The following is a 16,194-nucleotide window of genomic DNA, read 5'->3' as shown; positions in this document are numbered from 1 at the left end:
CTCATGTTTCAGACATGACAGAAAACTAAATCAGTTGGCATGGTAAGACAAACAAGGAAATGCAAAACAAAACTAAATGCCCAAAAAACTAAACATAGCATGACCAAAACAAAACATGAACCATAGGTGTGACACTGACAGTTTGTTTCTGTTTTAGTTTTTCCTCTGTGTGTGTTTAGTATTTCCGTTTTTTAGTTCCTGTCAGTGCTCTTATTTTGTTAGTTTCCTGTCTTTCTCCCTGAGCGCTGTTTCACCTCAGCTGCGGCTGATTGGGACTTGGCCACACCTGGTGTCAATCAGCCCGATCCTATATTTACATGCTTTGTTCCTCCAGTCAGTGCTGGATTATTGTCATGTCGATGTCGCTCTTGTCGTTGCTACCTGTCGTGTCGTGTTTTGTCAATGCAGCGTTGCGGTAAGCTTGATTTGATTGCGGTTTTTAGCTTCCTGCCTTTTGTCCCCTGCTTCCAAGTTTGTTTTCATATTTCATGTACGACTTCTGTTTCCTGCTCGAGACCTGCTAGCTTCCATGCTAGGCCTTCTTGTGTTTGCTAGCTTACATGCTAAGCTCCGTTTATTTTCTAGTTCCCACGCGAGCTCTTTTTGTTTGTTATCCGCCCACGTGCGCGCTTTTTGTTTGTACCCTTGGTTTGTTCTTTGTCTTAGTGTTTTAAATTATGTTTTCCTGTTCAATGCCTGCCTCCGTCTCTGCATCTTGGGGTTCGTCACAAACTAACTGTCAGAGTTAGTTAGCATCTTGGGGTTCGTCACAAACTAAATCTCGATGATGTCATCATGTAATTTGCATAAAAATACACCAATAATTACAATGTTAATAATCAGTGATAACTCTGCTTAAGAGTGTCCCAGACCACAATTTATTTGGGATAGAAGTTTTTCTTTGGATATCGTTATGCTTTAGTTAGCGAGGAAAAACATGGTGTTAGGCTCCTCGTCACCACTAGTTGGCGCAGTGAACGTCACAGTGAACCCACAGCGACATCGCTCGTTATGACTCCTGCTCGTCAAAGGCTAGGCTGCATGCTTGTGGAGTTTTTTTGCACCCTGCCACACCTCAACTTTTTGCAGCGGCGGTAATGCACACTCGGCTTTTATGGACATTTTTTACGACTGCCATCATAGGCAAACATCCATCTAACATGAGGTTATAAAAACATTTTGAATATGTTTTTAAATTTAATATCTAGGCTATAAATAATATATATATATATATATATATATATATATATATATATATATATATATATATATATATATATATATATGCCGTGCCAGCAACTTGAGGGTTGCAAGTTTGATTCCCGCTTCCGCCATCCTAGTCACTGCCGTTGTGTCCTTGGGCAAGACACTTTACCCACCTGCTCCCAGTGCTACCCACACTGGTTTAAATGTAACATAGATATTGGGTTTCACTATGTAAAGCGCTTTGAGTCACTAGAGAAAAGCGCTATATAAATATAATTCACTTCACTTCACTATATAAATGTATATATATATAAATACATATATACACACACACACACACACACACACACACACACACACACACACACACACACACACACACACACGCACACATTATTATGGATATATATATATAATTTGTATTTATTGTTATTATTATTATAAAGTAAGTGATGTAAAATATATATTTTATTCAATAAATGTTGATACTTCTTAATGTAATACATTTTTGATCATTATTTAATGTTTGTACAACAAATTAATAAATTATGATAAAATGTAATTATCCATCCATTTCCTACCGCTTGTCCCTTTCGGGGTTGGGAGGGGTCAATTATTATTACTTTAAATATGTTTTGTATAGTATGTGTACATTATAAGTGCATATCATATGTTTACATTGTGTGTATATTATAGATGTAATTAAAAGTGTATATTATATAGTTCTATGTGTATATTATGTGTGTATTTTATGTATAGTATAATATTACTGATGTATATTATTTTTATATCAAGTTTATAATAGTGTATATTATGTGCATATATTAAACATGTGTATTTAAAGTGTGTTTAAGTCTATATTAAATGTGCATATAAAATGAGTTTCACATTAAATGTGTTTATTACTTCTTAATGTAAATAATTTTTGATAATTAATAATTGTTTGTGCAACAAATTAAGACATCATGATAAAATGTAATTATTATTACTTTAAATATGTTTTGTGTAATGAATGTATGTACCAGTATAGTATGTGTACATTATAAATGCATATCATATTTATATACATTTGTATTATGTGTATAGTATAGATGTTATTAAATGTGTTTATTATTGTATATCAAGTTTATAAGAGTAAATTAAATGAGTATATTATACGTGTATATTCAAAGTGTATGTCAGTTTATATTAAATCTGCACATTATGAATGCATATCATGTATGTATATAAAATATGTATGAGAGTATATACAATATGTATATTATGAATGTAAATTAAATGTGCATATTATTTGAATATGTTATAAGTCTGTATTTAAAGTGTATATATATATATATATATATATATATATATATATATATATGTTTGTATAAAATGTGTATAATACGATCATATGAATGTATATAAAATGTGTATATTATGAGTGTACATCATAAATGTGTATTATGAGGGTTTACATTAAATGTGTTTATTACTTCTTAATGTAATTAATTTTTGATTATTATTTAATGTTTGTGCAACAAATTAATAAATTATGATAAAATGTATTTATTATTACTTTAAATATGTTTTGTATAACGAATGTATGTACCAGCATAGTTTGTGTACATCATATGTTTATATTATGTGTATAATATAGGTGTAATTAAATGTGTATATTATTTAATATTAATTTTATAAGAGTAAATTAAATGAGTATAATATGTGCATGTATTATACGTGTATATAAGTCTATATTAAATGTGCATATTATGAATGTATATTATGAGTGTATATCATGTGAGTATATAAAATATGTATATTATGAATTTTAATTAAATATGTATATTAAAATATTATAATAAGTATATTTAAAATGTGTATATATATGTTTGTAGAAAATGTGTATAATGCAATCATATGAATGTATATAAAATGTGTATATTATGAGTGAACATCATAAATGTGTATTATGAGGGTTTACATTAAATGTGTTTATTACTTCTTAATGTAATTATTTTTGATAATTATTTAATGTTTGTGCGACAAATTAATAAATGATGATACAATTGAATTATTATTACTTTAAATATTTTTGTATAATGAATGTATGTACCAGCATAGTATGTGTACATTATAAGTGCATATCATATGCTTATGTTATGTGTATAGTATGGATGTTATTAAAAGTGTATATTATTGTATATCAAGTTTATAATAGTAAATTAAATGAGTTTATTATGTAAATATGTTATACGTGTATATTCAAAGTGTATATAAGTCTATATTAAATGTGCATATTATGAATTAATATTATGACTGAATATTGTTTATGTAAATAAAATATGTATATGAGAGTATATAAAACAAGTATATTATGAATGTAAATTAAATGTGTATATTATTTGAATGTATTGTGAGTGTATATTTAAAGTGTACATATATGTTTGTTTAAAATGTGTAAAGTGTATATAAGTCTACATAAAATGTGCTTATTATGAATGTATATTATGGGTGAATATCATGTATGTATATGAGAGTATATAAAATATGTATATTATGAATGTAAATTATAATTATAATAGACACATGTTAATTATTATAAGTGTATTTTTAAAGTGTATATGCATGTTTGTATAAAATGTGTATAATATGAATGTATATAAAATGTGTATATTAAGAGTGTACATCATAAATGTGTATTATGAGGGTTTACATTAAATGTGTTTATTCGCATATATTATGAGTGTATATTATAATGTGTATTTTTGGGTGTATATGATGAGTGTACATCTTAAGTGTATATAGTATGTGTTTGTTAAGTGTGTACATTATGAACCTATTTTATGTCTGTATATTATGAGTTTATACAATATACACTCATAATATACAAAGATAATATACACAAACAAAAGGGGTGTCTACTATGAATCTATTTTAAAAGTGTTTATTGTAAGTGTAAATTATACATTTATATTATGAGGGCAAGTATATATTATGTTTGTTTATTATGAGTGTGTATTATAAAATAATTTTATGAGTATATACTGTAAGTGTATGATATGAATGTATATTATGTTTGTATATTATGTGTGCATATTATGAGTGCATGTCATTTGTGTATATCATGAGTGTTTATTATGAGTGTATATTGTAAGTGTGTATTATAAGTGTATATCATGAGTGTTTATTATGAGTGTAAAATTGTAAGTGTGTATTATAAGTGTATATTGTGAGTGTATATTATGAGTGTATGTCATATGTGTGTATTATGAGTGTATTTTATGAGTGTATATTGTAAGTGTATATCATAAGTGTATATTGTGAGTGTATGTCAGGGGTCACCAACGCGGTGCCCGCGGGCACCAGGTAGCCCGTAAGGACCAGATGATTCGCCCGCTGGCCTGTTCTAAAAATAACTCAAATAGCAGCACTTACCAGTGAGCTGCCTCTATTTTTTAAATTGTATTTATTTACTAGCAAGCTGGTCTCGCTTCGCTCGACATTTTTAATTCTAGGAGAGACAAAACTCAAATAGAATTTGAAAATCCAAGAAAATATTTTAAAGACTTGGTCTTCACTTGTTTAAATAAATTCATTTATTTTTTTACTTTGCTTCTTATACCTTTCAGAAAGACAATTTTAGGGAAAAAATACAACCTTAAAAATGATTTAAGGATTTTTAAACACATATACCTTTTTACTTTTTAAATTCCTTATTCTTCTTTCCTGACAATTTAAATCAATGTTCAAGTATTTTTTTTTTATTGTAAAGAATAATAAATACATATTAATTTAATTCTTCATTTTAGCTTCTGTTTTTTCAACGAATAATATTTGTGAAATATTTTTTCAAACTTATATTGATTAAAATTCAAAAAAATTATTCTGGCAAATCTAGAAAATCTGTTGAATCAAATTTAAATCTTATTTCAAAGTCTTTTGAATTTCTTTTAACATTTTTGTTCTGGAAAATCTAGAAGAAATAATGATTTGTCTTTGTTAGAAATATAGCTTGGTCCAATTTGTTATATATTCTAACAAAGTGAAGATTGGATTTTAACCTATTTAAAACATGTCATCAAAATTCAAAAATTAATCTTAATCAGGAAAAATTACTAATGATGTTCCATAAATTCGTTTTTTAATTTTTTCAAAACTATTTGAATTAGCTAGTTTTTCTCTTCACTTTTTTCGGTTGAATTTTGAATTTTTAAAGAGTCGAAATTGAAGATAAACTATGTTTCAAAATTTAATTTTCATTTTTTTCACATTTTCTCCTCTTTTAAACCGTTTAATTAAGTGTTTTTTTTCATCATTTATTCTCTACAAAAAACCTTCCGTAAAGGAAAAAAAATGTACGACGGAATGACAGACAGAAATACCCATTTTTTTTCATATATATATATAGATTTATTTATTGAAGGTAAATTGAGCAAATTGGCTATTTCTGGTAATTTATTTAAGTGTGTATCAAACTGGCAGCCCTTCGTATTAATCAGTACCCAAGAAGTAGCTCTTGGTTTCAATAATGTTGGTGACCCCTGCTGTATGTCATATGTGTATATTATGCGTGTTTATCATGAGTGTATTTTATGAGTGTTTATTGTAAGTGTATATTATTGGTTTATTTTATGAGTGTATATCATGTGTGTATATTATGGGTGTACTGTATAAGAAACGTCCAGACTTAAGATACGCCGTGGTAGGGTTAGGGCAGGGGTGTCCAAAGTGCGGCCCGGGGGCCATTTGCGGCCCTGAGGTAATTTTTTAACGGCCCCAAGGCACATTTTAAAAATATGATTGAAAAATGTTTAAAATGTAAAAAGTGATATAAAGGAGCAAACGGGTGAGATGTAACAAGAAAATGTTGCAATGTTTAATCTAATAACACAAAGCTGCCTGTTTCTTTCTTTAAAAAATAATAATGAATCAAAATTAATGTCAATATGAATTATTGACATGTTCAAGGCTCCAATTACGTCACGTTAAATTTTCCACTTTGATATATTTTTGGGGGAAAATGTTGCATTTTTTTGTGTTTGTCATATAAAAAACTGAGCTGTTTTTTTTTTGAAAGAAGGGCCTAAAATGAACAAACAAAAAACAACAATAAAACGTATAATTGACAGATACATCTGAAGTTGATCTCGAGATTATTGTGTTAAAAGTAAACAGTAAAAAAAATTTTAATTTATTTTTTAACACTTTAATGATTAGGACCCTTTTGGATCCCCAATCATTTTAGTGTGATTTGTTTTTAAGTGTCATTGCTCCAAAAATAATCATGAATTAAAATAAATTGTGTTATAAGTTATTGACTTTTTTAAGGCTCCAATTGTTATATAATTCCAAATATTCCACTTAAAAAAATATTGGGTGATAATATTGCATATTATGTGTTTTTTTTCCATCTAAAAACAGGGTTTTTTTTTGTTACAAAAAGAGCATACAACTTAAATCTTTAAAATCATTATATTAACAGATGGACCTAATGTTGATCTGGAGATTTAAAACTTGAATAATAATACAACAAAATAATACTGAATAATGACACATTTTTAATATATTTTTTGACCAAAACACCAGGTCAAACTCGCTTCGCAAAATAATTAGCGCATGCTTAGTATTACCGCCGGGTCAAACTCGTCACGTCACGAGTGACACTTCCCCTGTCATCATTTTCAAAATGGAGGAGGCTGATTTCAACACCGGTAATTTGAAATCGCATAAAGGGAAGACAATAAAGAGCTATTCAGTCGGATTTAAGGTCCAAGCTTACATCACACTAAATTTTTTTACTGCATGCCTTTGGTAAGTGCCGGAGTGAGAAGAGGTTTTAAAGTAATTAGTGCATGCTTACTTTTACCGCAATGCCTTTGGTAAGCGCAGGAGTGAGAAAAGGTTTTAAATGAATTAGCGCCCCGGCGGCAATTAAAGGAAATACAATATATTGTATGGGTTTTTAAAATAAAAAAATGTCAAAATTATAATACATTTTATTTGATATAGTGCTTTTCTAAGCACTCAAAGACGCTTTACATCAGGGGTGTCAAACTCAAATACAGAGTGGGCCAAAATTTAAAACCGAACAAAGCCGCGGGCCGAGGTTGAAGAAATTAACCTTTTAATAACGACCCAAACAAGTTTTGCATTGAATGTTGAACAAGCAAAGCTTATATAACTTTATAGTGACATGCAAAATCGAGTTTAAAATAATAATAATAATTAAAAAATATCAATGGCATATCAAATCAAATTTAAATAAAAATTGTATGCCTCTTTTCGGCGGTGGGGTTGAGGTGGACGGGGTTCGGTAATAGCGAGGGGTGTATATTGTAGCGTCCCGGAAGAGTTAGTGCTGCAAGGCGTTCTGGGTATTTGTCCTGTTGTGTTTATGTTGTGTTACAGTGCGGATGTTCTCCCAAAATGTGTCATTCTTGTTTGGTGTGGGTTCAGAGTGTGGCGAATATTTGTAACGGTGTTAAAGTTATTTATACGGCCACCCTCAGTGTGACCTGTATGGCTGTTGACCAAGTATGCCTTGCATTCACTTGTGTGTGTGTATAAGCCGCATATATTATGTGACTGGGCTGGCACGCTGTTTGTATGGAGGAAAAGCGGACGTGGAGACAGTTTGTAGAGAACGCCAAAGGCAGTGCCTTTAAATCCCACCCCAAATATTGTTGTCTGGGATGAAATTCCGGAGGGGCACTGAACTTCGGGAGTCTCCCGGGAAAATCGAGAGGGTTGGCAAGTAAGAGTATTAGCGGTGTTACAGCGGTGGGCCAGCTCTAATGTTAATTTGATATTGCCTCAAGGGCCAAGTGAAATTACACAGCGGGCCAAATTTGGCCCGCGGGCCAGAGTTTGACACCCATGCTTTACAGGATAAAAAAAGAATTAAAATGGCCCCCCGCTCGCTTTGATTTTTCAGTCTGCGTTCCTAAGTGGGGGCTTCACGGTGGCAGAGGGGTTAGTGCGTCTGCCTCACAATACGAAGGTCCTGCAGTCCTGGGTTCAATCCCAGGCTCGGGATCTTTCTGTGTGGAGTTTGCATGTTCTCCCCGTGAGAGCGTGGGTTCCCTCCGGGTACTCCGGCTTCCTCCCACTTCCAAAGACATGCACCTGGGGATAAGTTGATTGGCAACACTAAATTGGCCCTAGTGTGTGAATGTGAGTGTGAATGTTGTCTGTCTATCTGTGTTGGCCCTGCGATGAGGTGGCGACTTGTCCAGGGTGTACCCCGCCTTCCGCCCGATTGTAGCTGAGATAGGCGCCAGCGCCCCCCGCGACCCCGAAAGGGAATAAGCGGTAGAAAATGGATGGATGGACGGTCCTAAGTGGAAAAAGTTTGGACACCCCTGGGTTAGTGTAAGAGTTGGGTGAAGCTAAATGAACTTAGTGTATAGTTTGTAAGTTTTGTGAGGAGAAGCAGAGCGATGAAGTTGTCGTTCTTCCTTCTGCTGCCATTTCTTCCAAAGGGGAGGAGACTTGCCGAAGGTTGTTTTAAAAAGTAGTTTCCACACAAGCAAAACTTTTCATTTGACAGAAAGGAAGAGCGCAGCTTGATAGCCTGAAGGACACGCGGCCAGCCTACTTCTTCTGCATTGTTACCACTTTAATACCGCCTTAATACCGCGTTAATACTGCCTCATCGATACTGCATTGTGAGTATATTGCGGCTGCGTTATTCCTCATTCATTACTACATTCACTCTACGCTATTACTATATTACTACTGCATTATTACTGCTTTATTACTAGATAGTCACTGCCTCATTGCTGCTTGGGTCCTGCATCATTGGTGCATCATTCCTGCAGCGGGGCAGGCGTTGCGGACACATCTGGTCGTCATCAGAAGGGGCAGCGTCTCTTCCTGCTCACATGTGACTCCAGCAGTGAGTGAAGACAAGTCCAAGAGGAGCTTTTGAGAAAAGATTGCTAAAGTTCGACAACAAACTTGTTGTGTTTTTCGGTGTATGGATTGACTTTGAAGCTCTGATCGACGCAGGAGAAACTTTCGCCTTTTTTCTTCGAGCCTCCAAGGCTCGTATTTTTTTTTTTTTGTCTTTTGTCCAAGGGAAAAGAGACGCCCCGCAAAGCAAGGATCTATTTCTTTTTCAGTTTGGGTTCTTTTTTTTTTCCTCCCTCCGTCCCCTCGCTGTCATGACGTCCAGTTACACGCATGGAATGGACCGGAACCGCTTGGAGAGTCCCGTCGCCGCCAACCTGGACCACTTGCAAGCCAAGAAGAACTTCTCCGTGAGCCACCTTCTGGATCTGGAAGAAGCCGGGGAGATGGTCGGCTCGCAGGCCGACGAGAGCGTCGGCGAGGCCGGGAGAAGTTTACTGGAGTCTCCGGGACTCACCAGCGGGAGCGACACCAACCAACAGGACAGTAAGTGGCTTCATCCTCAATACTACAACCGATCAATACTTTGGTAGTTTTTTTCTCCAGTGCATCATGTAATAATATCACTGTTATTCTAGAGGGTGTTAAAATAGACATTCTGTTTACAAAAGTACAATTTAATTACATTTGGTAAATGTTTGTTGGTATGTATGTATGTATATATATATATATATCCATCCATCCATCCATTTTGGGGTCGCGGGGGGCGCTGGCGCCTATCTCAGCTACAATCGGGCGTGTGTATATATATATATATATATATATATATATATGTATATATATATATATACACATATATACATACACACACAAAATATACACATATTTAAATGTATGTTGGTATATATATATATACAGAGTATATATATATATATATAAATATATATAAATGTATGTTGAATATATATACATATATTTAAATGTATGTTGGTGTATATATATATATATATATATATATACATATATACACACACACATTTATAAATGTATGTTGTATACATGTATGTATATATATATATATACATACATTTAAATATATGCTGGTATATATATATATATATATACATACACATACATATATATACATATACACACACATATATATACATACACATATACCATACATTTATATATATTATATATATACATACATGCATATATATGTGTATATATATATGTATATATATATATATATATATATATATATATATGTATAAATAAATGTATGGTATATATGTATGTATATACAAATATATATATATATATTAACATGCATTTAAAAAGTATAATTAAAGTGTATTTTTGTAAACATAGTATATATATATATATATATATATATATATATATATATATATATATATATATATATATATATATATATATATATATATATATATATATATATATATACACATATATGTACAGTAGGTAGGTAGGTTTGAAAAAAAAAAAAAAAAAAAGTTTATTTGTTATTTTTGTTCATTTTTTTTTTTAAATAATTCTGTACAAAGAAATTGTGTGTCCAGACAGTGGGGGCAACCGTGTAAAGTTTTATGCACTCGACATTTTGGCCTTTGAAGGTGGGCTAAATGTGTTTTTTTCCCCGGTAGTCCAAACGGACGCCGGAGTAAAAGTTCAACAAACAAAAGTCTTTCTGTCGCAGCAAGGAGCCAGAAGAAAAAGGACATTTTTTTTAGGGTTTAATGGGTGTTGTTGTTATCTTAAAGGCTCAAAATGAGCGTCGTGACGGAGTGGAAGTGGTTTTAGGTCACGTCGTTAATTTCAGCTTATTTTCCGCCTGTCAAACACTCTCACACCATCTGACCCTAATCGTTTGTCATCATTAACACGCTTGTCTTTAAACAATAACAACACATACCGTGACTCCTATTTATTGTGGCATTAATATTATTATTATTAGGATGGAAATCAATATTTACAATATTATTGCAATACACAAAACATCACTTTATGTTAATTGTGTGTACTGTATTTCCATCATATTGCTCTAGTAAAAGTAATTTGAAATTAGGAAAATAAAAAATACTAAAATAGTAAAAAATAGCATTAGGATTTTAAGTAAGGACAAAAAAGGCGGATCATTTATTAACAGTTTGAATATCATTTGTGTGAAAATTGTGATGAAGGGATGAAGCCGGAAAGAAAATTATTAGAGAACGATTTTTTGTATCTCTTGAAAAAGTTTAATGTTTTATCGTTGGAAAACTGTACATTCATTTTCAATAAGAATGTGTTTTTTTTTTTAACGTGTTATTCGAAATTGGATTGTATGGAAAAGTGGAGTGATACATGGATTAATTTAAATTCAGAATTAAATATATCATACATGTTATTGTCTAAATACATTTTAATAACATTCAAGAAATCATACGCTCTGTCCCTTTACCAAAACGCTGACAAGCCAATTTTTTCCTGACACACATAATACTTAAGAATTATTATTAATGTTAAAATTATTATAATGAATATGTTGGTTTTAGCCTGTTTTTAAGAATAAATTAATTTAATTATGCAGCCGTAAGTTGAAACGGTTTGGACACGGGTGCCTGTGAAAGTGCGTAATATTATAATTAGCATTTAAAAGAAATTATGTTTTGTATTTGTTTCTTGTAAGGGGTGGAAAAGTATTTTTAATGAGTTATAATTATAGACTCATTTATTTAATTATTGTTATTATGCAGCTTAATGCTGTGATCAATGTAACAGTTGACAATAATACATTTGTTGTACATTAGTACTGTAATAAATGTAACATTTGACGATAATAAATTGAATGTTCATTAATATTGTAATTAATATAGCATTTAAGTGATTTGACGATAATAATGTTGTTACAGATCAATGCTGTTGTTAATGTACATTTGATGATACTAATTTGAATGTCGATTAATACTGTAATAAATGCAACATTTAAAAATAATACCTTGAATGTATAAAAATACTGTAGTACATATAACATTTGACAATAAAATTGTTGTAGATTAATCTTGCCATTAATGTAATATTTAAAGAGAATAACTTTGTTAAGGACACTGTAATGAATATATATTTGACGATAATAACTTAAATGTAGATTACTATTCTAATGAATATTACAGTTGACAATATTGGTTTTGTTTTAGAATAATACTGTGATTACTGTCAAATTTGACAGTAATAACGTGAATGTAAAATAATACTGTAATAATGTATCCATCCATCCATCCATTTTCTACCGCTTATTCCCTTTTGGGGTCGCGAGGGGCGCTGGCGCCTATCTCAGCTACAATCGGGCGGAAGGCGGGGTACACCCTGGACATGTGCCAAAAACTTTAGTATAGATAAATATTGTGATTAATGTAAAAGGTGACAGTAATAATTTTAACTGTAATAAATGTAACATTTGATAATATACATTTTGGTGTGAATTAATAAAGTAAGGATTGTCTTTTACAATAATAACTGTGTTGCATATTAATGCTGTTAAATGCCAAGTTAGTATTGCCAATAATAACTTGAATGGAGATTAATACTATAATAATTGTAACGTCTGCGTTATTATCATGGTTTAGATGATTGGGAACACGCTAAAGAAAATAAAAAAAAATATGCGTACACTTGCATGAGACGCAGTAAAAATATGTGAAAGATTTCAAAGTCCGTGTAAATCATCATTCATATAATAACAGAATAATTCAACGCTTTTGGCTGGTGGCCAAAGGAGTTGAAAAAAAAAGGAAAGTCATTTATGTAATTGACGTCATTTGACTTTTGGTTTTGGAAGAAAAGGTGAAAGGTCGGCTACTTTTTCAAGCTATGCGCTTGTAATTGAATCTAATGTGAGCCGCCGACATGTCAATCATTGGCAGGGTGACGCTATGGTAACATAAAACATTTGTCTCTCAACAATTGATTGATTTAGGCAGAAAATGGCGGAGACAAGTTTTCAACCGAAGTATCCATGTACAGCAGGGGGCCCCAAACTTTTTGACTCGGGGGCCGCATTGTGTTAAAAAAATTATATATATATATATATATATATATATATATATATATATATATATATATATATATACACACACACACACACACACACACACACACACACACACACACACAAACACGTTAGGTCAGGAAGTAACACACAGGCTATTTCATCCCTACAAGCCTGTTTCGCAGGTTTCCCTGTTCTTCAGGGGATTTAACAATAACATAGGCTCCAACACCCCCCGCGACCCCGAAAGGGATAATCAGAATCAGAATCAGAATCAGACATATTTTATTAATCCCCGAAGGGAAATTAAAATTTTCAGCACAATCCCATTCAAGGTCAGATAAAGATTATAGGGAGACAGAACAGGATCGCTGACGGGTCTGCCAACTTCCGGCGCCCCTTGCATATATATAAGCGGCAGAAAATAGATGCATGTATAATAAAATCCTCTGAAGAGCAGGGTAACCTGCAAAAAAGGGAATTTTATGATAAAATATAGAATAAAATCCCCTGAAAAGCAGGGAAACCTGCAAAACAGGCTTGTAGGGATGAAATAGCCTTTGTGTTTTTCCTGACCTAATGTATATTCCGTTCTACCCCGGTATTGAGCAATGTATAACGGATAAACCACAGTAACCTCATTTATATATATATATATATTTTTTTATATATATATATATATATGTATATACATATATTAGGGGTAAACGGTACACAAAAAAATTTGGTTTGGTACATACCTCGGTTTAGAGGTCACGGTTCGGTTAATTTTCGGTACAGTAAGAAAAAAACAAAATATAAATTTGTTGGTTATTTATTTACCAAATAAGTTAACAATGGCTTTATCCTTTTAACATTGGGAACACTATAATAATTCTGCCCACGTTAATAAACATTAAACTGCCTCAAGTTGTTGCTTTGATTAAATAAAATGACAAAACCTTTCTTCTACATATAAAAAGTGCAACATTAAACAGTTTCAAGTCAACTCATCATGCTTAATTTATTACAGCATTTGAGAATTCTGTAGTTGACTATAACTATACACACACACACACGCACGCACACGCACACACGCACGCACGCACGCACGCACACACACACAAAATGAGCTAACTTAACACTAAAAGCTAATCAGCGTTCACCTCAACCCAGAACTATGAGCGAGTTGAGCTGCAGTTTAAGTTTCTAGAAGGTCAACGGGCTCATAGTAATGTTTGTAATAGTTGTGACTGGGAAGTGTTTTTTATAATTTGGGGAGTGTACGATGTCAGCTGCTCACCTGCTAAACACATATCTGCTCAATGCTCATCTCGACGCCGGAGCACTGACAACATGCGCTCAGCATACGCACTGCTGATTGGCTGTTACATCGCTCTGAATACGCACTGCTGATTGGCTTTGTATGTAACCAATCAGATGGTTGTGTGGGCGGGACAATGCCAGGTGTTCACTGCTCAGAGGCAGAGCAGCTTGTTAAGACTTTAGTTTACAAACTCGTTCGATACACCCTTGTACCGAACCGAAACCCCCGTACCGAAACGGTTCAATACAAATACACGTACCGTTACACCCCTAATATATATATATATATATATATATATATATATCAATCAATCAATCAATGTTTATTTATATAGCCCCAAATCACAAATGTCTCAAAGGACTGCACAAATCATTACGACTACAACATCCTCGGAAGAACCCACAAATATATATGATGTCACAGGAAAATGTATTTTTAAACAATAGGATTTGCCTGGGCGGCTAGGAGACACCGAGAGTAAGAAGCAGTAAAAATGGATTAAAAAAATGTAAAATACAAAAATAAAATTCTAATTCAAAAATTTTAACTTGGGACTTCCCGCGGGACGGATTTTGGACGCTGGCGGGGCGGACCCGGCCAACGGGCCGTAGTTTGGGGACTCCTGATGTACAGTATGTGCAGTACGTGTGTATTTTCCGTTTATAAAATGACCATTTTTGCTGTTACTCAATAAGTTAGTTCATTTTAATTGGTGCAATCACGTGTATAACACGCTAGAGTACAACTATACTTTAATGCATATAAAATATGTGGTCATTTGTCATTAAATGTAGGCATAATGTCGGAAATTGTTGAAGCAAATATTCTTTGGACACGTCGGTGTTCTCCTCAAAAACTTGTGGCGAGCTTCTGGTAATCGATATCAATACCGAATGGTATCAACTTTCCATACTTTTGTGTTTGTGTGGTCATAAATGTTAATTTGCTTTAGAATGATAAAACATATTTAACAGTGGGTTGATACAGATAACTGTAGTGTCAATCTGTTATATTTTGTTTCCCTACACTTCTAAATATTTTTTGCAAGTATGCCTACATTTCAGTTTGTCCTATGTGTGTTGCCGCAGTCAGGAAGTAGTCTTTGCCCTTAGGTGGAATGCACCACTTTTGACTTGTATTGACTCCAACGAAGTGTTTTATACTGCAAACATTGTATATAATACTCAACACCTGTTTCATTGTAACTACATCTTTTCTTTTCTTCATTAACAAATTTGCAGATGTTGAAATCGCCATGTATCGCCAAATGAAACGAAATTCTTATTTGTAATGATTCCTAATCGATTAAAAAAAGAAAAATCGCCAAAAATACAAAAATCTATAAAATAATTAAAATTTTTTATATATATATATATATATATATATATATTTATTTATTTTTAATAATTTTTTTTAATCAATACAGAATCGTTATAAATAAGAATCACGATTAATTTGAAAATCAATTTTGAAAAGATATATGTATATATATATATATATATATATATATATATATATATGGGTATTTGTTCTGTTGTGTTCATGTTGTGTTACGGTGCGGATGTTCTCCCGAAATGTGTTTGTCATTCTTGTTTGGTGTGGCTTCACAGTGTGGCGCATGTTTGAAACAGTGTTAAAAGTTGTTTATACAGCCACCCTCAGTATGACCTGTATGGCTGTTGACCAAATATGCATGCATTCATTTCTGTGTGTGAAAAGCTGTAGATATTATGTGACTGGGCCGGCACGCAATGGCAGTGCCTTTAAGGTTTATTGGCGCTCTGTACTTCTCCCT

The 16,194-nt window shown here is 32.5% G+C and overlaps 1 protein-coding gene and 1 long non-coding RNA gene across 5 annotated transcripts in view; one reads left to right on the top strand and one right to left on the bottom strand.

The window, feature by feature from the left end:
• Positions 1 to 16,194, bottom strand: part of LOC133540558 (uncharacterized) — a 138,956-nt gene that overhangs the window by 14,808 nt on the left and 107,954 nt on the right. The gene's annotated exons all lie outside the window — the stretch shown is intronic.
• Positions 8,713 to 16,194, top strand: part of prrx1b (paired related homeobox 1b) — a 41,181-nt gene continuing 33,699 nt past the window's right edge. The window contains exons 1-2 of one of the 3 annotated variants that reach the window (XM_061883251.1): positions 8,725 to 8,855; positions 9,009 to 9,585. In XM_061883251.1, the coding sequence (XP_061739235.1) occupies positions 9,354 to 9,585 (232 nt within the window). In that variant the 5' untranslated portion in view covers positions 8,725 to 8,855; positions 9,009 to 9,353. Of the gene's footprint in view, positions 9,586 to 16,194 lie in introns of all 3 variants that reach the window. The other 2 variants (XM_061883252.1, XM_061883250.1) reach the window with 2 other exon arrangements.

Source organism: Nerophis ophidion, linkage group LG22 (assembly GCF_033978795.1).
Source record: "Nerophis ophidion isolate RoL-2023_Sa linkage group LG22, RoL_Noph_v1.0, whole genome shotgun sequence".
In the NCBI taxonomy this organism is placed as follows: domain Eukaryota; kingdom Metazoa; phylum Chordata; class Actinopteri; order Syngnathiformes; family Syngnathidae; genus Nerophis; species Nerophis ophidion.
This window is presented reverse-complemented; position numbering and strand designations above follow the sequence as displayed.